Source organism: Centruroides sculpturatus, unplaced genomic scaffold (assembly GCF_000671375.1).
Source record: "Centruroides sculpturatus isolate CEXI.00-Female unplaced genomic scaffold, Cexi_2.0 scaffold554, whole genome shotgun sequence".
In the NCBI taxonomy this organism is placed as follows: Eukaryota; Metazoa; Arthropoda; class Arachnida; order Scorpiones; family Buthidae; genus Centruroides; species Centruroides sculpturatus.
Window position 1 is genome coordinate 195,269 of NW_019384851.1, and position 25,779 is coordinate 221,047.

The 25,779-nt window shown below is 29.3% G+C and overlaps 2 protein-coding genes across 6 annotated transcripts; both read left to right on the plus strand.

The window, feature by feature from the left end:
* The first annotated feature begins 124 nt into the window (after positions 1 to 124).
* LOC111630483 (protein trapped in endoderm-1-like) lies at positions 125 to 13,357 on the plus strand. 5 transcript variants are annotated; one of them, XM_023374589.1, is made up of 6 exons: positions 125 to 647; positions 753 to 789; positions 9,932 to 10,378; positions 11,346 to 11,616; positions 11,728 to 11,915; positions 11,998 to 13,357. In XM_023374589.1, exons 3-6 carry the CDS (start codon positions 9,942 to 9,944, stop codon positions 12,251 to 12,253), a joined length of 1,152 nt encoding a protein of 383 aa, XP_023230357.1. In that variant the 5' UTR covers positions 125 to 647; positions 753 to 789; positions 9,932 to 9,941; the 3' UTR covers positions 12,254 to 13,357. The 5 variants fall into 5 exon arrangements, with proteins under 5 accessions (XP_023230357.1, XP_023230355.1, XP_023230359.1 ...); XM_023374587.1 differs by lacking the exon at positions 753 to 789; XM_023374591.1 differs by lacking the exons at positions 125 to 647; positions 753 to 789 and adding an exon at positions 4,350 to 4,477.
* On the plus strand, positions 12,290 to 23,299 carry LOC111630480 (probable imidazolonepropionase). Its single transcript, XM_023374582.1, has 8 exons — positions 12,290 to 12,439; positions 16,670 to 16,905; positions 18,247 to 18,315; positions 18,398 to 18,675; positions 20,838 to 21,063; positions 22,516 to 22,734; positions 22,806 to 22,966; positions 23,063 to 23,299. The coding sequence occupies exons 1-8, from the start codon at positions 12,313 to 12,315 to the stop codon at positions 23,151 to 23,153; spliced, it is 1,407 nt and encodes a 468-aa protein (XP_023230350.1). The 5' UTR covers positions 12,290 to 12,312; the 3' UTR covers positions 23,154 to 23,299.
* Positions 23,300 to 25,779: the final 2,480 nt, after the last annotated feature.

The window sequence follows — 25,779 nt, forward strand, 5'->3', positions numbered from 1 at the left end:
AAGGCGGTGTCAAGGCTACTTTTCATCTGTTTGCTCCGTTATAAATATGAATTAAACGTGTTAACCCCGAGTTTAAAACCTGTTGAATCATTTTCTAAGAATATCGTGAGGGAGTTATTTTAAAATATAAAAAAAAAAAATTATATCCAACGACCTTAAAAAAATCTCTTAAAAAATCCAGAAGAAGAAGAGATTTTTGGAAGATCTTCGTATCTGTAATTAGAAAATAGAAAAAAAACAGGAGCGTCAATTTTCATACAGTAGAAAGAGGAAGAAGATGAAAAGCAGTAAGCAACTAGGGGTGAAATTTTGAACGTAGTGTGTAGTGCGTTTGATGTGTGTGTGTGGTGCGGATGAAATTGGAGATTGAGTCGAAAAATCTTTCAAAAAAGACCAACTTGTCCTCGCTCTTCTTTCGACGTTTGCAACGTTAGTCGCGCTGCTTAGATTCAACTAACAACCTGTTGTTAACTCAACCTCTTGTTGTTACTCCTGATAGAATCTTAACTCGTTAAGAGGTCATTGTTACGCAGCAGTAACATTTTAACCGTTCTCTAAGCTTTACAAATTCACGAATTGCGTTACGCGAATTAAAAAGAAAGGAGGAAGGAACCTGTATTTCCTGCGATATCTTGGAATTGATTAAGGTAAGTTTCATTATATATATTCACTTCCCTTTCCTTTTTTTTTAAATATAAACGTAACGTTGATTTCCGATAACGTAACACTTTAACAAAGATTAAATTATATAGGTGCCATCGAGTCTGTAGTAATTTAACTTAATAATACGTAAGTAAAACTTTAAGTTATGAGTTTTTTGGAGTAGTTTAAGGATCGATTTTATTTAATTTCCTTGATTCAATCAAAAAATTTAATTTTTTTTGAGGTATTTTTTTTAAAAAAAGGCTAATTTACTTGCTCGTGTAAGTACTTCTACAAATGATTTTGCAAGTTAAGAAATCGATGAATCAAGTCATCCGTTTGCAAGCTGAATAATTTTTAAAAAAATGAAAGTAATAACATAGAAAAAAATACTATAAATTGGTTTTTATTTTTAATTATTGATTATTTTAATTAATTTAATTTATAATTATAAATTTTTAAAAGTTTTAGTTATATTTCTAACTGTAGATGTGCATTTGTTGATATTGAAGAAGATAAATAGGAAGGCAACTGACGGACAAACATACGTTTCGGTGAGAATTAATGCCATTCTCATCGAACGTATGTTTGTCTATCATGTTATACGCAAAAAAACTTGCGATTGGTATACAAAACACCCAAATTTTTTGTACGTGTAATCGTTTGAATTTACGAAATTAGATCTTTAGATGAATTTTTATAATCATTTGAATATGTTCTTTCACTCAAATATTTTATTTTTGAATAAAAATTTGTCTATTTATTATTATTTAGCACATTTTAATGAAATTTTGCAACATAATTGTTTAAGTATTTTCAATATTTAATTTGTAATCTGAGAAATGAAATAGCATTTATTTCCGTATTATATTTACAACTACATAGATAAACGTAGTTATATTTTAAGTTATGGAATATATATATATATATATATTTTTTTTTTCCTTAAAAAATTTATGGATTTTTTTTTGGAAATCATTTAGCATCCACTTGTGCTCGTTTTTCATTTCTCTAGAGGCGTCTACTAGGCGTTGGCTGCATTGTTGCTTGGTGTCTCATTAGGAGGCGAAGAATCCCCATAAAATTGTTACAACTTGAAAAGTAATAAGAGTAAAAAAATTGTGTACACATTTACAAATAATTTAACAAGGATTAAAGTTACAAATGATCAGGAATATGATGAAAAATTGGGATTACGGAACCTCGTGTCCACGCGTCAAGTATTCGCTTGATAAAAAAAACTCATTAAATACAATATTTATTTAGCTAAATTAATGTATAAAATGTTGGAAATTTTCTAGAGAACCATGTCTTAATTTTATATTTTTCAAAGGTCTATAAATTTTTTTCTGGTTTTAAGTTTTCTGTATTTTAATTTAATTTCTCATGCTAATGCTTTGGTTAATTTGAATGCAAACTCACAGCATTGCATCTAAAGAGAATTCACTTATTTGCATTAAATGTATACAGAAGTTTATAAATTTGATTTTTTTTTTCAGGATTTCCAGCTTCCGTACACGTTAATTAGGTAAATTAGGTGTGGTTTTAGATGCGATGCAGTGATTTTAATGCAAATGAGTAGTGATTGCGTTACGATGAGAAATTAAAGTGTAAATGTGAAAAACTTAATTTAAAATCTAAACAAATATAGATTTTTTTTGTAAAAAAACATGTAAATTTCTTTAAAAATCAAATTTATAATGCTTTAATTTATCAAAATATATAGGAATTTGACTGTAACGTGTCAATTACTCATTTGCATAAAGATTGCATCTAAAACTCCACGTAATTTACACAAATTAACGCATATAGAAATTGAAAAATTATCTAAAAAAATCGATTTTAGCTTAAAATCTATAATAAAAAGTTAAGATTTTTAAAATAAAAACTCTTTTCCCCACAACCTAATCCCTATTGAATTTAAAGAGATAAATTAAAAATTATTTTTAGTAAATAAGATACTTTTTGTGATAAATTAAGCAGAAATGGCTGTTTTTTCTTTATATGTCATCTCGAATTTATGCCTTTTATTCCTCTTGTGTCAACTAAGCGTTAGAAAATATAATGTTTCAGTTCTGTTTAAGAAGGCTGAGGATGACATAAAAATTTCAAAATGTCATAAATTAAAAAAAGAAAATCTTAGCATTTATCGACCGAGAAAAGATAAATGACAGATCAGATTGAAAATAGCAAAAAAAAAATGTGTACAAGTTGATGCTAATTAATGCACGAAGTGTATTTTTAGAATGCTATTATCACTTCAGGTTTCGTATTAAAGGCGGTGTCAAGGCTACTTTTCATCTGTTTGCTCCGTTATAAATATGAATTAAACGTGTTAAATGTTGGAATAATCTTCTAAAAAAAGTCTTTTCGAAAAGATTTTTTTTAAATTATAAAAAAAAGCTAATTGATGCTTACGATGATTCTGAGCGTGATTAAAAATGCATATTTTTATAGCAAAACTTCGTAAAAATCTGCAAAAATTAAAGTTTTTAGAAGACATAAATTATCCAAAAACATCAATATCAAAGTCAAAATATTTACAAACACTAATTATTTAAATGCAAATAAATTTGTTTTGATAAGATCTAAAAAAATCACTCTAATGAAAGGATGTTTTGGACTATGCTAATTGGACCAATCGTTTGCTAATCTGAAGACTTGTAGATGATGTGCCAAACCCAAAATTCCAAAACTACTAATTTAATTATTCAAAAAATTTAAGAATAAAAAATACATTGATAATTATAGATGAATAGTTTTTTTTAAAGGAAACATCAAAGTCATTAAATACTGATATTTGATAACTTATATTCTACTGATTACGTTTAAAAAACTCTTATCAAATCAGCAGGATGATCATTAAAATCTTAAGAAGTAAATTCTTTTTAATTATTTCTTGAATTTTATCTATTGGTATACTGATGAATGTATATGCAGGAGATAAAAACTTCCCTCTCTTATATAACTATACTTAATAGAAATACAGTTTATAGGAATGAAATGAGTTTTTAGTTCTTCCATACACAGCTATGATTAAAATGATAAAATTTAAAGATTATTTTTCAATATAGACCTTAACTTAAAAATCGAATGAGAAAGTAAGGCATTACCAATGGAGAGATCAAAAACCTCCTTCCTGCACAACTGTATTTACTAAAGTGTAGTTGTATAGGAAAAGAGTTTTTTGGCTCCTATACACATTTATGAGTCAGAAGGATAGATTTGGAGATAATTTTCACATAAATTTTTTAAAAAAGCTCTCATGAGAAAGGCATGAAGCAAATGACAAAGGTTACTTCTTGAACAATTTATCACTATGACTGTAAAATAAATCAATTTCTGTCAATTTTTGCAACTTCTAAAACATTTTGAGTTAATTTACTTTTATATATTTTTTTCATTTCTTTTAAATAAAATTTCACGAATGACAACAAATTTCCAACTTCCTTTATCAAAGGAAAATTATTTCTTAATAATTCGACTATATTTTTTACCGATAAAAAATGTCTTATTCCAAGAATTTTAATTAAGTTAAATGCAAATAAAATTTGTTACAATAAAATACGCAAATTTTAAAAAATATAAATAGTTTTCAATACATTTCTACTGTTAAAAAAGAACTATTATTAATATGCTCAAGTAAATTATGTTTTTTTTTTAGAAGATTAATTATGAATAGATTAATATATCAGAGTAAGGTTTCACTAAGGTCTTTGCTCTGTTAATTATCTTCATATAATTAAAGGATGAGGCATTTGGTAGATGAACACAATGAACAATTCATGTTACAAATTTATAGTTTATCAAACAATGCACCCTTTTGTATCTAAAGGTAAGTGTTTTTAACGGCTTACCTTTGTAATCTGAACTTAATTTATATTATTTTTTTGGATATTCTGATGCCATTTTAATGTAAGACAGCTTATTGATATGCCTTAAAATTTCTGTTATATTTCTTTACTAATGGCAATTCTGACGTTTTTCTGTCTAAAAATGCTAAATTATAGCACAAAAAATCCTTTAAATTACCCATTTTAAATGTTAAATATACCCATTTGAAGTAAACACAATAAAAAGACAAGTAAGAAGTATCAAATAATAATACTTTATTGTCGTTAAATATTGATGTCAATGATGATGCTCACCTCTTAATTAAGTTCTTGTTCTAATTAAATATCTTAGACTAAGAAATTGGTAATTAAATTAACACATAATGAATATAAATCAATAAAAATTCATCTCTCTTCAAATTTTATAGCCTATAATCTATAATTACAGTTACAACTATAAAAATGAACTAAACAGGATGCAAAAAACAGCAGGAGCATTTCCTTGTAGAAAAAAAAATATATATATAAAATATAGTAATTTAAATTTTTAAATTAAAATAAGATGTAAATTTTAAGAGATATAAATTTTTATGCATTTTAATAATTTATTGGTGAATAAGTTTATATTTTTCTTCATATTTACTTCTTTATAATCCATCACTTGATAAGCAAGATCATATAGATTTATAAGAGGCAAAAATATTGACTTTCAAGATTATTTATTGGATATTCTTATTTAGAATATCAATAAGATTTATTGGAATATTCAAATAAATATGTTTATATTCGATAATAAAAAATCTTTTGATGTAATTAAGTTAAAACAGGATCCAAATCGATGTCCGGATCTCTTAAATTTAATCGCAATTTCCAGACATTTATCATAATAAAATGATTATCGAAAAAAACAAATTTTAAAAATTACTGACTAATATTAAAATTTATGATCTCATTTCTCTATTTTAATTGCATTTCTGAAGGAAAATTCAGATAATTTTTCTCACCTCATCTAGTTACATTAGCCCATTAATCAAACAGTCAAAATTGATTAATTACTTACAAAATTCGATTACAGTTTGATTTGAAAGGGAATCTTTCTCTCGTAAACTTTATCTCTGTATCTAAATCTCTCAAAAGAAGTGTCTAACATAAATCTAAAGTGAATTTTTATCAAAAGATATATTAGCTTTCACCTGTTATACCTATTTGACAAACGATATGTTATGATGCAAGCCGTGTGTTCTCGCACTTCAAAAGGAACATCAGAATGCTCTGCAGTTAAAAAAAACGACGTCAGACTATGTAAAATTGAGGAAGAACACGTGAATATATCTGCATTTAAAAAGGGGCATAACTTCTCCACCTTTTTAGTTCAAAGGATATGTTCAGTTCAAGAAAGTTATCTTACTTTAATTTTGATTTACAAGAAAGTGTATTTGGAATTGAAACGAAACAATAGAATATTCTTGCAATTAGAATATATCTGCAGTCGTAAAGAACACCAGAATGTTCTTGCATTTAGTAAATAGCACTAAAATGTACCTGCAGTTCGTAAATAACTCTAAAATGTATTTACAGTTAGTAAATAACACTGGAATGTAGTTGCAGTTCTTGAAGAACACCACGATGTACTGTACCCTCAAATTAAAAAGAATATTAGAATATTGGCAATACTACTTGACATTGCAATCTACTTGAGTTATTAAAATAAGAATTGTTAGAGTGAAATATAATACTCGAAAAAAACATATTACAAAGATATCCTTATTCAAAATCAGTAAACAATAATTACTTTCTAAGACAACATTTAATTTGCATTGATTTAAACGACGAAATGGTTATTAGAATGTCCTTGATCTAGTGATACTTTAATCTTATTTATGTGACTACGTGTAATACTTAAACACAATTTACAATTCAACTATTTACTTTAAGAATATTTTATGGTATTATTTGCCATGAATCAATGGATTTACTCATGTTTTGCCCACATTTTTTTTTTAATTCTTAACGCTGATTCGCTTTGCTTGGCTTCATTTCCATTTATGGTTCTTACAATGAAAGGTTGATAAACTTTGACTCATAAATCTATCTATTACTGAATATAGGTTTAATATAATGAGTAAACTACTTTATTAAGCTAAATATTTTATAATATATTTTAAAACTCTATTGTTTTTAAATTATTTCAATAGAGAAATTTCAACTTTAACGAGTGACCTCCTTTGAAAATTATACTTTGAAAATAGAAAAGTCATAAAAAAAGAACTTTAAATTGCTCGTAAACTTCAAAATTTTGTAAATTAATGCTTTAATTATTTAAAAAATTACTCTTAAAATAATTTTCAAATTTTAAATGTTTTTAACTATTTTTAAAATAAAAGTCGAATTAGTTTAGTTTAAATATTTTATATCGTTATAGTTTTATAACGCTTAATTTTATAAAATATAAATGAAAATGAATTAAAGCGTTAAATTAATTATATTATATTTTTTTTTAATATTTTCATTCTGACATACTTCTTCAATGATTAATTAAACTAAAAGTCTGACAGAGTTCAAAGGATATCATTAAGATTCTTCACCAAGTAATTGATTGCAATGATTTCTATTATAATTTAGTGAGTCAAAGTTTTCGTTATGAAATATGCTAAATTATTCTAATCTATTTTATGAATTTATATTAACTGCTGTTTTTTTTCCATTCATTTAACCATCAGATAAGTCATACTTATCCAATAGTTTTGAATAAACACTAGAGAAGTGTAGTTTATAATGTTAATTTTTTCAGCCATTAAACTAAATCTTTTTAAAAATTTAAATATTAACTTTAGTTCCTTCGGTAAGAAAATTGACTACTAAATCTCATTTAAATCGTACAATTTTGAATCAGTTTACAAACGTCACAATTCACTTTATAAACAGTTGGCTGAAAACCTAATCACTTTGTAAAACGAAGTTTTGCTGTATAATTAATTGAAAACATGCGAGTAAGATTACAATTGCAGACACGAGATGTCAATAAAAAAAAAATTGCAAAAGAACTGCAAACATACAAGGTGAGTCAAAAGTCGCTTAACATCCTGCAAATACTGTGCTACAGTAATTGTAAGAATAACTCCAAATTTAAAGGAAATGAATCAAAATAACAAGAACTGCAGATATGGCATAATAATAATAAAAAAATAAGTTAACATAAAAACTCGCACCCCGATAGTTGATTTTTAAAAAATTTTTTTTAACTCTTGGCTTTGATAAAAGTTCATGAAAGGTTATCCTTCAAAAATTATGTTATTCACAAATAGAAGTTTTGTAGCTTATACATTTTATTAAGATGATAATTTCCTTTCTTGTAATTTTAAAAAAATAATCCACTTAAGAATTGCATATTTTTATTTACTATCTCTTAAATAAATTATANTTCTTACGTTATATATGAGGGCAAAGAGAAATTAAACCATATGCTGGAATGGATAATGCTTTAATAAGCATGTGGTTACAATTGATAATCTCTTATCTGATGAGCCATCTGATGAGGCAATCATTCTCTATTCTTATATAAATCTAGTTTCTAAACCATTATACGAATGTCAAGTTTACGAAGATGCGTCAACGCCTTACATAATTATCTTATACTGATAAGTAGACAATAGTTTACTTAATTACGAGTGTTGAAGCAAATGGAGAGGAGGAACATACAACAATAACAATGCTTATTCTTCTACCTTATCTCATTACGGGTATTAATTTTTTATGTTTGTGATTCTCTCAGTACTTATCTCACTTCTAAATCCATAAATAACATAATTACTTCTCATTTAAATAGTAATTTTCTAACAACCTTTCACAGCTCCAAAGCGCAAAACAGTGTAAATTAAATTTATAAAATATTAAATTGCGCATTTCTATAAAATATAAGATGTGTATCGTAGATAATTATATACATTTTATGTGTCATAGATCATAATTTCCATTGGGTTGAATGGAGCATCCCACATTGTACCTCTGACACCAGTAGGACGGGTCAAGGACATTTCGAGGGAGTTCGTTAAAGCTAAACATTAGAATTATCTACGAAATAATTATTTTTATTCGTCTTTAGCTCGTGTATTCATCTCTTTATGTACTTTATGTTGGGAACGACGGGATAAACAGAATGAAGATAATATATACTTTCAGATGTTCGTTGACCAGATGGCGGAGTTCCGGTACACGAGACCAATGTCGGCTTGAGTTTCTCAAGTCATATTCCCGGAAATTTCTTTAATTTCTTATAAACACTGTCAAACTTTTCTGTTGCCGCCTCTCCAAGCATTTTGTACTTTGCACGTTTTCTTTATCACAATGCTACGTGAATAATATCTCAAAATAAATAAACTACCAGCATGTGTGTACGTTTGCGTATATGGTTTGTGTTTACGCATAAAACTGTCATTACCATTTACGTTACTCAACTGACAATAGAAGTACTGTAATGATTAAAATTTTAATCATTAATTTCTTCATTACCTATTCCATGTTTGGACATATATTTACTGCCATTTCCTTCTGAATTATGTATTTATTAGCCTTTCTTTGCAATACTGTATATTTACAGTTGTACATTTACTTCCCATTCTCTTTTTGATCACGCATTTATTTCTCATTACCTAAATTCACTACTTATTGTTTTCTTAGCCATATAATTAATATTGATTGCATTATTGCACATAGTTTGTATCATTTTAAGATAAATTTATTTATAAATATTAATACTGATCTAAAGGTAAAAAAACATTTTAACAAAAAATTTATTTATTATTTAAAAAGTCAATTTATGCAATTCACAGTAAAAAAATCCAAAACCTTCATCACAAAACCGTTGTTCTTCCATTTATTTTCTTCTATTTTTCCCCTTTGCCTACTCAATTCTAATAAATTAATACGTGACTAATTCAAATTAAATTTACTAATTTACTAAATAATCATAACGCAAAATCGCGTCATAATTACATAATTAGTTCATTTATAAACAAGTTTTAACAACTCTAGGAATATTTTTACATTTAATTTCCTTTTATAACCGGTTTTCATATTTAATTACAGACCATCGACAGAAACTTTATTTATGCTACTAAAAAGCTACTTATTTTTAAAAATATCAGTTGGAATGACTCGACGTATCGTAAGAGATCTTCCGTGGAATGTTTTAAATTGTCTTTTTTAGTTAGAATTTTTTTGTAAACAAAATTTTTTAGAGTCATCCTCCTAGTAAGAGAGAACGCTCTCTTTGAATTTACGCTTCTCTAAGTCCCAAAGGTTGTTCATCAAAATGATTCATGCTCTTTAGATATGTTTATACTCAAATTATCATCGTTTAACGCTATTTAAGAGGAATTTTATTTATATAAATATATAAAAAGATATTTATTTTATATTTGTAACATTAATTTATTTAACGTTTTGCATTTAAACAGGAAATCGACAATGGAACTAGCATCGAACATGTCCATTCTACCTGGAACCGATTGGAACTTCACCAATCAAACTATAGATATAATCCACCCTATACAAGAAATCGATTTAGATATAAAGGAACAACGAATAATCATTTATCCTAAAGGAGCTTCGATTTTTGCAGCGATATGTGCAGTTTTCTTTATCATTTTTGGAATTTTAGGCAATCTCTTAACAATTCTTGCCCTCTGTAGATGTGCCAAATTGAGAAATGCCACAACGGCTTTCGTCGTCAGTTTATGCACTGCCGATCTTCTCTTTTGTACCTTTAATTTGCCTCTTACAGCTTCACGTTACATTCATCAAAGTTGGCTCTTGGGTGAAACTATGTGCACCCTTTTTCCATTCTTCTTCTATGGAAACGTTGCTGTTTCTTTGATGTCCATGACGGCCATTACAATAAACAGGTAAGTGAAAAGTAATTTGAATAAATATTTTTTTTAGAATTTTAATTAAGTTCGACAGGATAGTAACAGTAAATTATGTCATGAAAGATTGATTTAAGATAAATTGAATCCGGGAAATTATTGATAGCGATCTTTTTCCAAGAGAGCTTTTTCTGTTATCAGAAGAAGCAAGGAAAGGAAATGTACATACAGTATGCAATACGTAGATGATACACCTGTTTTAGTTTTTAAACATATTTTTTACAGATAAATATATGATGATAACTTCAGAATTGCGAATTTAATAAAACTTTAAAGTTATGTAATCAGGTTAGTCAAATATCATGTACAAGAAATATCAGATTTAAAATTATTGAAGACCTAAGCTGCAGGCTCGTAGCATGAAGCCCTAAGCTTAACTTGAAGCTTATTTATCTTGTGTATAAATCTGGTTCTATGATCTGTACAACAAACTGTAGATATTACATAACCGGGAAAATGTAGTATATTATAATAGGAAATATTTTGTATAAATAAAATATAATTTTAGTTAAACGTTTTGGTTAAATGTTTTCATGTTAACGATTTGCACAGATCATGTCTACTATAAATTGTTTACGTAAAATAAAATATAGTTATTCTTTTAATCGAGAATTTAATGCATCTGTATTAAATAGCTGTTCGGTTGTTATTTAATAAAGATTAATATCTCTATTAAACAGTCGGAAGTTTGACTATAAGTTCCAGTCGGACTTCCGGTTGTGTAACAAACGCAATATTATATTATCTCTGAAGTAAGATGACGAATCTGCCGAGTTTGTTTTGTACACCTTTCAGATATACGTGGCTCGAGACGTTACCGCGACTTTAAACAATTTCTCACATACTACTATATAACGTTTATGCTGAAGAAACATTTTTGTTATATTTATTACGTGTTCATTTAGCGTAGTCCACAATATTAAACCGTATCCTAACTTTTTTCCAGATATATCTTGATCAATCATTATAGAATATACGATAGAATCTACCGCAGAAGAAACATAGCTCTGATGATCGCATTCTGCTGGTTATTTAGTTTCAGCATGTTGCTCCCGACATTAACCAAAACTTGGGGCCAGTTTGGTCTTCATGAAGAAACTTTTTCGTGTACCATTCTTAAATTGGATGGCAAGTCTCCCAAAAAATTCCTATTCGTTTTTGGCTTTCTTCTTCCTTGCATTGTCATCATACTATCTTATTCGTGTATCTTCTATAAAGTAAGAAAATCATATAAATTTTATTATGTTTATACATCTAGGATGATTTATCAAGTTTTAAATGTATATATACTTTTTTTCCTCTCTCTCTCTCTCTCTCTCTCTCTCCAGGTTCGTCAAACAAGGAAAAACATCGCAGCACATAGCCCAAATACACCAACTCAAGCTCCACTTTGCCATCAAGTTTCTCAACGTGCTGATGAAATTCGATTAACAAAGCTGATGATGATTGTTTTCTTTTCCTTTTTGATCTGTTTCCTCCCTTTGATGATCGTTAACGTGTTCGACAGCAAATTCAGGTAATATTTATAATAAAATTTTAAACTTTAAAACATAATGTCCACTACTAAATTGCTCAAAAGTCGTTAATTTTTAATACAGGATTCCGGTAATTCACGTGTTAGCCTCCATCTTGGCTTGGATGAGTTCTTGCATTAACCCCATCATTTATGCCGTTCTAAATCGCCAATATCGTCAAGCGTACATTCGTTTATTCTGCCCTCGTGAAAGAAGTACGTCTACAGTTTCGAGATCGGGGAGTGGTTCAGCGTATTCTAAGACTTTAGTATCTGACGTCTTCATTTATCATCCAGCATCAAACAAAATGGAGAAGAAGCAGGCAGAGGACAAGATCTAAGCTTTTTTACATTGTATTAAATTCGTGACTTTCAGTTAATTATAAAGTTCTAAATTACAATGGAAGAAAGACGACGCGAGATGAGGTCATTTAAAATTGAGATCCTCGTGTTAAATGCATCTGTGCTTGAAGTAGAAAGAGATGGAGACGACTGTGTTGTTTGGCAACATAGGGTATATGATAAATAGGGCAATCATCTCACGTTTCGAGTAGATGATAAAGGTTTTACCTCAAGGCATTAGATACAAAAGACTAAGATTGATACTGTTTGCATGAAACACGAGTCGATAGAAGTTAAAATTGATTTTTCAATACAGGGGATGAGTTTTCAAACGGTGTGAGCTTATAAATATTTATATCGTTTAACATAAAAAAACAGCTGCAATAAATTGGATAGATATCAATTACGAATTTATTAAAATATTATAAAGTATTTCCTCAGATATCAAATTCGATCAGAAATAATTTGTCTAGAATGTTTCCGGTGGGTTTCAAATTTGTTCAACAATTCTGCTACGGCTGATACGTTATCTCTATTGGAATTTTGTTGAAGTGATCTTAAATTCCTTTCTCTACAACCAATCTTGAAGACTTCAAAAATTTTAAGAATTTGCAGTTTATTTATCATCATTAAAACAAAATTTAAACATTCGTGTATAAAAATGGAGTGATTTTTGTGTGTTAAAGTGTTCATTGAGAAGTTTTGTAAATGTATAAACTTGAAATTCGACTCGAAATTTGCAAATAATAATAATAAAATTAATAATAAATCTTAAAAGAAAGTTATTGACGGCCGTTATCTTAACGACGGCCGTTAGTAAACTGATTATTTCTTTTAAATTAACGGTTAAATACAGGAAATTAATTGATTCATTATTTATATAATGCTTACTTAAAGAAAGAAATCAGTTTAATGTGCTAAATATTATTCTAAATTACTCAAATTTTTAGAATAATATAAGAAAATTCCTAACAAATATGTGCTTATTGCTGATTAATATAAATTTTAACCTTACTTAATTCTCATTTTGCCCAATTTTTGAGGCAAAAATTCATATTTTGACTCAAAATTTGTGTAAAATAATAACGAACTAAAATTTTTATAACGAATTAAAATAACAATTTTATTAAATATTAAGAGCTTTAATTCATATTAAAATATGTTATTGTTTTATTGTTAATAATAAAGGTATTTACTATATTTTTTACATTATAAAATATTAATAACTTTGTATATTGTATTCATTAAAATTATTAAATGAATTTTGTTTTGGTGTTTTTTAGTTTTAATTTAAAACATTATAAAAATATATAAATATTTATTCAAAAAGTATGTCTTATTTATGATTAATACAATTAAATATTTAAATAATTAATCAAATTTCTTTAAATGGCTTAAATTACTGAATCATATATTTAATTTTTAAATTGAATGCGGAATAAGGATGATAATTTAAAAAATTTGCTGATAGTTGCATTTTTGATACAGTAACTGATCTTTGTACTAATCTCTTCCAGAAGTTCTCATGACATGGAGAAAAAGCAAACAGCTGCAAAGCGCAGCTGCAATGAGAAATTGCAAGAGGAATATTGACTTTATATACTTTAGAATGTTTTAACTTGTTAATCAATGTAAATTGTCATATTTTAAAAGTTATGCTTTGCAAACATAGCAAAGCCTAAATATTTCAGAAGTGAGCAATTATAAAGTACAACATGGCTTCTGTAAATCAGCAATTGCAAGAGGAATATTGACGCTATAAACTTTTTCAAAATTGCTAATATCATTCAGATTATAGTCTATAAATTATATTTTTTTACTTAAAAAAATACGAAAATAACATAAATTATAATTGAACTTTTGAAAAATTTAATTAAATTTTTCTTACAATATCCAAAATAATTCAAAAAATAAAAGATAAAATATAAATGCAATATGTCGGCAGTGTAATATTGCAATTGTTATTGGTTTTTTTCAGCAAAATTTTCCCAACTAACTATTTTTTGAAGATCTTTAATATTCTTAAGAGCATTGTAATATTTTTATCCAGATTGCTGACATGTTTTTGTCGTGTATGAATTATGTCTGGAGGAAATTATGGCCTGATGAGGTTTGACTTTTCTGGGTTTGAGCCTGTTTCAGATATAGTTGACGTGTGTGAGTGGAATGGCCAAGAATGTTGACATTTGGAATCTTTACATTGATGATGTCAACGAGTTGTTCGAAACTCATTTTTATAGCACTTTCAATGGAAGATTTGGAAACTCTGGCAGCACAACTTGAGAAAAAGGAAGGTTAAAAGAGTTCAGGAAATGGTACCACTCGGGATCTCATCACAAAGATTGTTAAGGAAAGCTTTATTACAGATATAAATTGCCTGTAAATTTCCTGATTGGGAATGCAGCTCTGGAAGAGCTGCATTCCCAATCATAAATACTTTCAACTGTACAGTATTATAACATATTGGAGAAGAGAGAGAAAAAGATCCAACAGACATCCTTATTGCAGTTCCTAATGAGAAAAATCTCGGATCTTGTTGATCTAAATGGCCCTCGACTAACTTGTAAGCCCATGTTATTAAGGCTTTTTCATTATGCCATCGTTTTCAAATAAATTGTTTATTTTTTAATTTATAACTTTTGTCTTATGTTATTTATGTAAATAATTATAAAATAACCATAAATCTTTTTAAAAATTTAAATATTAACTTTAGTTCCTTCGGTAAGAAAATTGACTACTAAATCTCATTTAAATCGTACAATTTTGAATCAGTTTACAAACGTCACAATTCACTTTATAAACAGTTGGCTGAAAACCTAATCACTTTGTAAAACGAAGTTTTGCTGTATAATTAATTGAAAACATGCGAGTAAGATTACAATTGCAGACACGAGATGTCAATAAAAAAAAAATTGCAAAAGAACTGCAAACATACAAGGTGAGTCAAAAGTCGCTTAACATCCTGCAAATACTGTGCTACAGTAATTGTAAGAATAACTCCAAATTTAAAGGAAATGAATCAAAATAACAAGAACTGCAGATATGGCATAATAATAATAAAAAAATAAGTTAACATAAAAACTCGCACCCCGATAGTTGATTTTTAAAAAATTTTTTTTAACTCTTGGCTTTGATAAAAGTTCATGAAAGGTTATCCTTCAAAAATTATGTTATTCACAAATAGAAGTTTTGTAGCTTATACATTTTATTAAGATGATAATTTCCTTTCTTGTAATTTTAAAAAAATAATCCACTTAAGAATTGCATATTTTTATTTACTATCTCTTAAATAAATTATAATTATGAACTTCTATTAAATTATGTAATAAACAGGTATCCTACAGTTGTTTAAGAACTTTAATTTTTAACAAATTTATCAATACTTTTAAAGGTTATTTTAAAAAAAAATTGATTATTAGATAAATATTTAAGAAAGAAAGTCAGGAAGAAAATCTATCATGAAGGTTTTATAGGCAATCCTCTACACATTCCCCGAAACTGCAACAATATGGTTGACAACAATTATCAAAGCCTGAAGAACAAGTGGAACCAACATCGTGACATATTTGCCTATTAAATAATAATGAATCAACATTAGTTAATAAATATTTTAAAAACTTACATGATTATTAATAATAATTAAAGTTCAATTGCAATGTGAACTATTATGAATTCGTATTGAATTTCTACATTTTAATAATTCGTTTAAATGNAAAAAAAAAGAGAACAGAGTTCTATTAACCCCTTCGATGATCTTGTTACTTCGGATAATGAGCATGAACCAGCGATCCCGACGGTTTTTCTTAAGTACACTCGACTGTATAATTTGAGTATTTTAAAGTAATTATTCGGAAGCAAAACAGAACTTTCCTGACCAATTTTATCCTGAACTTTCTTGGTATACGAGGAAGACATCATTTGCACAAATGATAATTTCGTGTAACATTCGACTGTAATCACTCGAGACAACTTATCTACAATCGATTGCAACTTTTAACCTTCATCACTTTTAACTCCCAGGTATTCTATTACCTGGTGCGAGTCAACTATCAATTTAGCCAACTCCCTGTTTAACAGAACGATATAAGAGGCCATAGCTGTCAGCTAAATCAGATATGATTCTTTTTCCTCCCCTTTGTCCCCTTCAAGAAATCATTTGAGATATTTATATTTTTGGGTGGATCATTAGGTGTCACGAGAAAACGTGAAAATATGCGCTGATTGCGTCACGACCTCGCAGTTCACTGTTCTCGGCACCCAACTGTAAACATTATCCGGAAAACGTGTAGGAATTCGCATTAATTTATAATTAATTCTACTCGATTGTGCAAAAAATAAATGTTGTATGTGTTAAAAAAACAAAATTAAATAAAATTTAATGTTAAAACATTGTTATTTAAATTGCAAACCCATAGATCTCTTCTATCTACAGATGGGTGCAAGCATTGGAGCACACGCAATATCCCATTTGGAAGAAATTAGTGATGAAGGAGTTAAAGCAATGGCTTTATCCGACACAACTGCTATTATTTTACCAACTACTGCTTATGTTTTAAAGCTGAAACCTCCACCAGTAAGGAAAATGATAGAAGGAGGCGTCGCCGTAGCGCTTGGTACAGACTTTAACCCAAATGCATACTGTTTATCCATGGTAAATACATTTATTATTAACAAATTTAAATCTAAATCATTCTTTAACTTTTATACGATTCATCTACCCAGCCACTGACTATGAATCTTGCATGTATTAACTTGAATATGACACTTAAAGAAGCGTTAGTAGCCTCAACCATCAATTCTGCCTACGCATAAAAAAAGTCTTAACCACAGATATTATATAGTCACATAACGCTGTATAAAGAACACCCCATCCTACGTAATGCTGTTATAGATCCACCCCTTGGTGTTACTTAGAATTCATCGAATAAATACAAATTCACGCGATCGTGAGAAACTTTTATATAAGTAAAAATTTCCATATTGAAAAATCAGGTGATGATTACTTAATAATCATGATAAACTTCTACTTCACGTGTAAATTATTTATTAAGAAAACTTTCAAATGTGATGTGTTTTATACAGGAGACTTCTGCGAAGATAGCAAATTAATTCCGAAATGTACCACGAGGTAAGAAATAGCGCTTTATTCATAGTCTGATACGGATTGGTCGCTTGATCTTTAAGAAATGTTCAGGTTTAAACTGTAATCCGTATATCGTTCGAGTGTTTGTATCTAGTGATATAGATCTATCCCGATTAATTTTTATTGCTTCAGATGTTCAAAACACAGATGCAGCAATGTTTATAAAGTATGATATCAAAAATCAAAAAAATATTTTCAAAAGTTCGGTAAAAACTCGAAAATATAATTCTCTAAAATATTTATAATAGATTTATAATGTGTTTTTATTTATTATGAGTCAATTGTGGACTCTCGGACTTGCCCATGGATAATTTTCTGCCATATTTTAAGGATCAGATTATTAATCATTTTATATAGCATACCCATCAAGATTAAACATTTCCATTACCTTTGACCTAGGAAGTTTTCCATTATAAGAGCATTAGTATTCTCAACAACTCCAAAACACGCCGTATCGATAATATATGATTTCACAGTAGATGTTGCTGATGCAGAATGTAGATAGTTCTTTTAGTAGTTGTAAAGAATACACTCAATTTTATTTTAAAAATCTCAAAGTTCGTAGCACTCAATATCAAACATTATTATGAATAAAGAGCCATTTCTTACCTTGTGGTTAATTGTTATATCAATTTTTATGCATAAATATTATCTCTGTCATTTCCTTTTTATTAAAAAAATACTAAATTAGAACATTTCCAATATTTAGTTGCTTTTTTCTACCTATAGAGTATATAAATATATAAAAAATATTCAAATGAACGTAATTAATGTAAAATTTAATGTATTATACACGATTTAGTAAATTTATATTCATTAAACCCATGCTTTTTATTATAAATATGCATTTTAGGACTTATTGATGCCCATACTCATCCGGTTTGGGCAGGAGATCGAGTTCACGAATTCGAAATGAAGGTAATTAATTCTTTAATTATTCATAAATTCAAAATATTATACATTAACAAAAATATTCGATATAAATTTTAATATTCTGTAGCTTCGAGGTGCAACTTACATGGAAATTCATAAAGCGGGAGGTGGAATTCAGTTCACAGTCGATGAAACACGCAAAGCATCAGACGAAATACTACTGGATCTGCTTAAACAGAGGATTTTTAGAATGATGCAAAATGGCACTACCCTCGTCGAAGTTAAATCTGGTTATGGCTTAGATTGCAAATCCGAAATGAGGTTGCTCAGGGTAATAGAGAGAGCGCGTGATGCCATTCCCATAGAATTATCTTCTACGTTCTGTGGTGCACACTCTGTACCCAAGTAAGTTCATATGTTTTATACAAGTGAAGATAAACATATTTGTCGTATTGTTTCATGAAAATATCGAGAAATCGTACTTTTCGGTAGAAATCTCATTAAATTGTACAGGGTTAGCAACAAAGTCACCGTACGATACAATATAGGTTCTCTTTATATCTTATTTGAGAAATTTTAATCAATAACATTAAAAATTAAAAAAAACAAACAATTAAAAATTTCGGAATAAGAGGGTTAATATAACGAATGGAGATCTTTTAAAATTTGGACATTAAATAACTGTGCTGAAGGATTTATAACGACAGTCGGATCCTGATTTTTATCAACGTGATTTATCTCTTACTTGGACTTACGTGATGCGTAATAATTATACTAGAATATAAAAAAAGATTGTATTCAGAGTTGGAGTTTTTTAGAAATGATTTTTATAAAATTCCTAACAAGTATATTCTTTTATAATTTATTAAAATTGTTAAACTAGAAGAATTTTTAAAATAATGTAACAATATGAATCTATAGAACGTATACTAAAGGAAAGAAACTCTAAGATCGTTCCGGGTCTCAAACAGAATAGTTTTAATAGAAGGTCTGTCCTGAATGTATTGGACCTCCGTCACCATTTTGGGCTTGGCCGAACCTATGATCGGAAAGAGTTCAAAAAAAGTAGATAAGGTTAGATCCCATAAATTACATAACTTTATTTTTTTTAACATTTTTATTATCCTCCCACCCTATCGTAACGTACCGGAAAGTAGGGCCATCGCAAGTGGGCGTACCACCAGGGCGTGTACCACCCGCGGGCGCCAAAAGACATTCCCTAAGCGTACCCGATTTGAATTATGACAAAAAAAAAAAGGAACAAAAACAATACACGATAAATGTAAAATTACGAGCTCCAATGGACCAAGTGTTAATGGTTGCATTAGGCTATAATATTACATGATCGAACATGTGCGAATGGGTCTGGTACAGTAGTGAGTTTCTCGTCTGGCGAGGAATAATCTTACGCAACGTTGCTAGATATTCAAACTCAATTCAAAGTTTTGATGATGATCAAAAATAGGAATTCGTGACATATTTGCATTAAATTCGTAAGAGACGCAAAAATAGAACTTGCACACGTGTTCGAGATGTCTTAGTGATGGTGATACCGCAATGCCATTCACTAGACCCTACTACCTAGATCCCTAGGAAAAGAATTACGTAATACTATGAGAATAACACCCTTCTGTTTCCAGAGTTTCCGAAACGAAGACTTGATCATAAACAGAGTACGTTCCTTAGTAGCCTTCAGGCTGGAACATTAGAAAAATCATATAAGTAAATATTAATAATAACTTATATGACTTTTAGTGCTTAAAATTGAGTGTGATCACCAATTTTAGTCGGTTAGCTAATTTATACTGCGCAGATAGGAGGAAATTCAAATCAATTACGATGTCTTAATGCCACTGCTTACGAAAATCTAAATCTTGCCTATTTGTATCTATTTGGGAAACGGGGTTCTGTACTTTCCTATAAAAAAAGTCTTAACCACATATGTTATATAGTCACATAACGCTGTATAAAGAACACCCCATCCTACGTAATGCTGTTATAGATCCACCCCTTGGTGTTACGTAATTTATGGAAGGCTCCCTACGGCCAAACTTTCGATAGTTGGTATCGATTTATTAATCAATGGTTACGTCTGACCATAGGGAGCCTTCCATAAATTACGTAACACTAAGGGGGGTTGGAAGAATGTCTATGCCAGCATTACGGAGCGTGTTACGTAGTATGTGGTGTTCTCATCGACTATCGATGGTTTAGAAGTCGTCGATATTATATCGATAAATAACTCGTTATTGTTGTTTACAAATAACTAGTTTGCCCATCTGTATAAAGCACCTTAGCGCAAGTTGCCAATTTGGACTAAAATCCATTGTTTTTCAACCGAATAATTAAATGAATATATGGGTATGCGTTATATATCTTCCATTCTTGAATGATGTTTGCGTGTAAGATTTTATCAATCCTTGAAAATCGTGTTTTCGATTTAATGACTTGCTAAAGCATTAAAAAACACATTATCTAATGGTGTATAATGGTATATTTGTATCATAATTTTATTTATTTTACTTTTTTATATAAATTATAGATTAATGTAGGGTATACCATTGCAGAAGTATGACGGCAGAAGAAGCAACTCGATCTGTTATTAATAATCAAATTCCTAAATTGAAGCAATTAATGGATGAGGGAGAGTTAAACGTAGACAGCATCGATGTCTTCTGTGAAAAAGGTGTTTTTGACTTGCAGCAATCTCGCAAGATCCTTCAAAAAGGGAGTTCCATAGGTCTTCGACTAAATTTTCATGGCGATGAATTGAATTCTATGGGAGCCGCTGAAGTAAGTACTAAATTTCTACTGCGTAAGCATTATAGCCTAAGTAATATACAGTTGAGTCCACTTTATTAACAGAACTGCGGATAAAGGACCACGCTTAAGAGATCACTTTTCATGTTTCCTATTCTCTTCCCTATGTTTTACATTAAGGAGGACTCCTATCTGATAATAGAGAAGCCCATTTAAATGCACATTTTTAGAGCAGCAGCAATCCACAAAAGGTTGCACTATTCTAAGGAAGATTTATCTTTAACGTCTATCTTTAATCTTACGGTACATCACCGTCCAAGGCACATGGCAATAGATTCTCTATGTTATTATACATGTTATGTGGAGATTTGGTGACTTTTTAAAGCCAGTTTTCTAATACACAGACAGTAAAAAGATTTCGTATAGTCATAATAGACAGATTTTATTGGACACACTGTATATCAGGGGCATACTCTTAATATAAATGGGGCAAAACTGACACTATATTCCGCAAAGTACCTAAAAAACTCACTATTTAAAAAAAATTTATAGTATCGGAAGAATTTTTTGTTTTGGCTTTTTATTTTTAATAGTGATTACTACAAGGATGTCACTGAATAATTAGTTACTGTATCATTATATTTACACTGATACAGCAACGCAGTGCCAAATTAAGCTGTATGTAAGCCCAAAATACCGTATGTGATTATAAATTTTAACGTTTCCAAGCGTGTTATAAGTCATATAGAGCTCTCAAAACATGAAAAAAAAAAAAGAGAACAGAGTTCTATTAACCCCTTCGATGATCTTGTTACTTCGGATAATGAGCATGAACCAGCGATCCCGACGGTTTTTCTTAAGTACACTCGACTGTATAATTTGAGTATTTTAAAGTAATTATTCGGAAGCAAAACAGAACTTTCCTGACCAATTTTATCCTGAACTTTCTTGGTATACGAGGAAGACATCATTTGCACAAATGATAATTTCGTGTAACATTCGACTGTAATCACTCGAGACAACTTATCTACAATCGATTGCAACTTTTAACCTTCATCACTTTTAACTCCCAGGTATTCTATTACCTAGTGCGAGTCAACTATCAATTTAGCCAACTCCCTGTTTAACAGAACGATATAAGAGGCCATAGCTGTCAGCTAAATCAGATATGATTCTTTTTCCTCCCCTTTGTCCCCTTCAAGAAATCATTTGAGATATTTATATTTTTGGGTGGATCATTAGGTGTCACGAGAAAACGTGAAAATATGCGCTGATTGCGTCACGACCTCGCAGTTCACTGTTCTCGGCACCCAACTGTAAACATTATCCGGAAAACGTGTAGGAATTCGCATTAATTTATAATTAATTCTACTCGATTGTGCAAAAAATAAATGTTGTATGTGTTAAAAAAACAAAATTAAATAAAATTTAATGTTAAAACATTGTTATTTAAATTGCAAACCCATAGATCTCTTCTATCTACAGATGGGTGCAAGCATTGGAGCACACGCAATATCCCATTTGGAAGAAATTAGTGATGAAGGAGTTAAAGCAATGGCTTTATCCGACACAACTGCTATTATTTTACCAACTACTGCTTATGTTTTAAAGCTGAAACCTCCACCAGTAAGGAAAATGATAGAAGGAGGCGTCGCCGTAGCGCTTGGTACAGACTTTAACCCAAATGCATACTGTTTATCCATGGTAAATACATTTATTATTAACAAATTTAAATCTAAATCATTCTTTAACTTTTATACGATTCATCTACCCAGCCACTGACTATGAATCTTGCATGTATTAACTTGAATATGACACTTAAAGAAGCGTTAGTAGCTTCAACCATCAATTCTGCCTACGCTCTGGGAAGATCACATACAAATGGCTCCATAGAGATAGGAAAATTGGCAGATATCTTAATTTTAAGGCATCACAGGTATCAATTTTCATTCCGGTATTATTTTATGAAGTGTTGATATATATAGCCTATATAATTTTATGTAATATAAATGAATATTTTTATTCATTTTAGGTGGGAGCATCTAATATACCAAATTGGTGAACACAGCAATTTGATTATGTATGTGATTAAAAGAGGAAAAATTGTGTATAAAAATCTGTAGTATTTAGTTATATGCGTTTAATTTTATGTAAACGCAAGATATTCATTGAACCATCTTTATAATTTCTTATTCCACTTATACAAGATTCCTTGCAATATACATAAATTTATAAAATTATAAAGATTATTTCAAAGTGAACTGATAAAAAAAATGTTAATGGACTTTTTTAGAAATTAATGTAGAACTTTAATAAACTTTCTTTATATATTACATTGTTGTTCTTTATTCATTTGTACAGTACATAGTTTGAGCAAATGCAATGAAACTTTTCATACATCATCCTTTCATCCAAGAGGAGACCAACGACTACTTTTTAGTTGAATAAGTCATTCCCCGCAACAGGCCCTCTTTTCATCAGGGTAGCGAGATTGCAGCATCCGAAAAGGAAAATTACTTAATATCATATTATGAACAAGCACAAAGTACGCTTCTAAAATTTTTAAAAGTGCCGCATTTGAATTTTTAATCTATTTTCTTATGAAATCTGATTGATTGTTCACTTACTTAAAATCTATCTGCCAATCGCTTACTTAATTAAAATCAATCTTCCGAAACCTAAAATAATTAATACAGTATTTTAGTTTTTGGCAAATTATTAATATTAAAACAACGAGATAGTAGTTTATACAGGCAATGAGTTCGAATCCGGGATAATTTAACCTCGAGATCTTAGAGGTTGTAAATTTGTTTCTGAAATCTATTGTCTTCGAAAGGACGGGCCATGGAAGGTCTCTCTTGTTAAGTTCTATATTGTATTGTACGTTTACACATGCAAGAAATGATGTCAAGTAATTTTCTGTGCTATTTTGTAGTTCTATATAATGTTTATCATTTAGAGCAGGGGTGTCCAACCCGCGGCCCAAGGCAAGTTGCAATGCGGCCCAATAAACGTGTAAACAAAACCGACAAATGTTTTAATTTTTTTATTATTTATTTATTTCAACGGCATAAACTCAGAAAAGAAATTTCACAAAGCCATAAACCTTTATTTATATTTCAGTTTTGAGTGGAAATGAAATATTTTCATGTACTTGGAGATGTGTGAATGAGGAAGGATTACTAAATAAAGCTGGAGTTGTGACTCAAAGGATTATAGACCCAAATTTGGTGAAAGGAGAGAAAGGACAAAAGATAAAAAGTTGTCAGAAAGGTTAAATAGTTCTTCTGTTAGGCAAATATTGAGTCTTAATTTTCCAACCTTTCTCACTTCTTTATCTTTTGTCCTTTCTCTTCTTTTTCCGCATTTGGCTCTATAATCCTTTGAGTCACAACTCCAACTTTATTTAGCATTTCTTCCAGCGTTGCAAGATTTGGCTACATTGCGCCAAATGTGGCTACTTTTTTAGTTTGACGTAAAAAAATATCATTTGGCGCTTTGGCTACTTTTTGGGCTACATATCATTTATAAATATATTAGTTAAATAAAAATGCACTTTAAAATGGTGTTTCGTCGCTTTTTATTAATCAGAAACTCAAATGAACCACATATTTGCGTTTTTTCAAATAAATGAATTTATCTATTTCTAAATAAAAATTGAGTGTCTGTAAAAGTAATTTTTTAAAATATCCTGTTTCGTGATAAAGTTTTAATACTTATTATTATAATCTAAACATGTTAATTCTTAAATATACTTGTATATTGGGCCACAAGTATATATAAAATATACTTGTGGCCCAAAACTCCTTGACTTCTTCTAATGCGGCCCAGAGAAACAAAAAGGTTGGACACCCCTGATTTAGAGCATTAATTAAAAACAATTATGTGCAGGCGTTTTTAAGTCTATTTGTGAATCCGTATATACAAAAGAAAAAAAAAATCGATAACACTTCATTTCTATACAAGCATTTATTTATTGTGACATCGTCACAATGCACTTAAGTTTAGTAGTGTCTTGCCCCTGTACATCATACTTTTCCTGTTAACAATGTAGTCATCGAATTCCGTTCAGGGGATAGTTTTTGAATTGAAATACCTTAATTTCCGGTGCAAACTGGTAGTTCGTATACAGCTAATACAGCTCTTTAAGCTTTCCATATATGGACTTGACTTTTATCTATCTAACACCATTCTCGAGATTAGAAAAGGACAGACAGGAGGATGACAGTGGAAATTTATAGGTCTACAATTTTTCAAATTGCAACCCAATGAGAGACTAATGGTCAGAACAATGTATATTTCGATGACATTGCATTCATGTTATGAAAAAATGAGTCATGAATGAAATGTAAGAATGACGTCAATTTAAAGTAAAAGTGCACTTACTGACAAACCGAATGCTTCATTCGCTCCATAATTGAGAAATAAGATATTTAAAGAACCATATTTCCATCTAATTATATTATTTTGTGTTAACAGAATATTAAGTTTTATAAATAATAATTAACTTTAATTATAATATTTTTCTAATTTCTTTAAACTGGCAAAAAATAAAAATAGTTTGACTTTAGATTTAGTTTCGGAGCAAAATTGATTGATCGCAGCTGACAATTGTTAAAGGTTATTAACTCTACTGACATCTAATTTTATTTATTTATAAAGGTCAGTCTGTAGATTGATGTCTTTATTTCCCTCTGACATTGATTGAATACAGAAAGGTAAAATGGTAGTAATTAATTATCTTCTTTG

Bases quoted from the DNA above. Each gene is read 5' to 3' on its own strand.
- LOC111630483 (XM_023374589.1), top strand. From the start codon at position 9,942: ATGGAACTAGCATCGAACATGTCCATTCTACCTGGAACCGATTGGAAC. The intron at 10,379-11,345 runs GTAAGTGAAAAG...ACTTTTTTCCAG, and splicing joins ACGGCCATTACAATAAACAG to ATATATCTTGATCAATCATT. The intron at 11,617-11,727 runs GTAAGAAAATCA...CTCTCTCTCCAG, and splicing joins ATTCGTGTATCTTCTATAAA to GTTCGTCAAACAAGGAAAAA.
- LOC111630480 (XM_023374582.1), top strand. From the start codon at position 12,313: ATGGAAGAAAGACGACGCGAGATGAGGTCATTTAAAATTGAGATCCTC. The intron at 12,440-16,669 runs AGGGCAATCATC...GCAAACCCATAG, and splicing joins ACATAGGGTATATGATAAAT to ATCTCTTCTATCTACAGATG. The intron at 22,735-22,805 runs GTAAATACATTT...TCATCTACCCAG, and splicing joins ATGCATACTGTTTATCCATG to CCACTGACTATGAATCTTGC.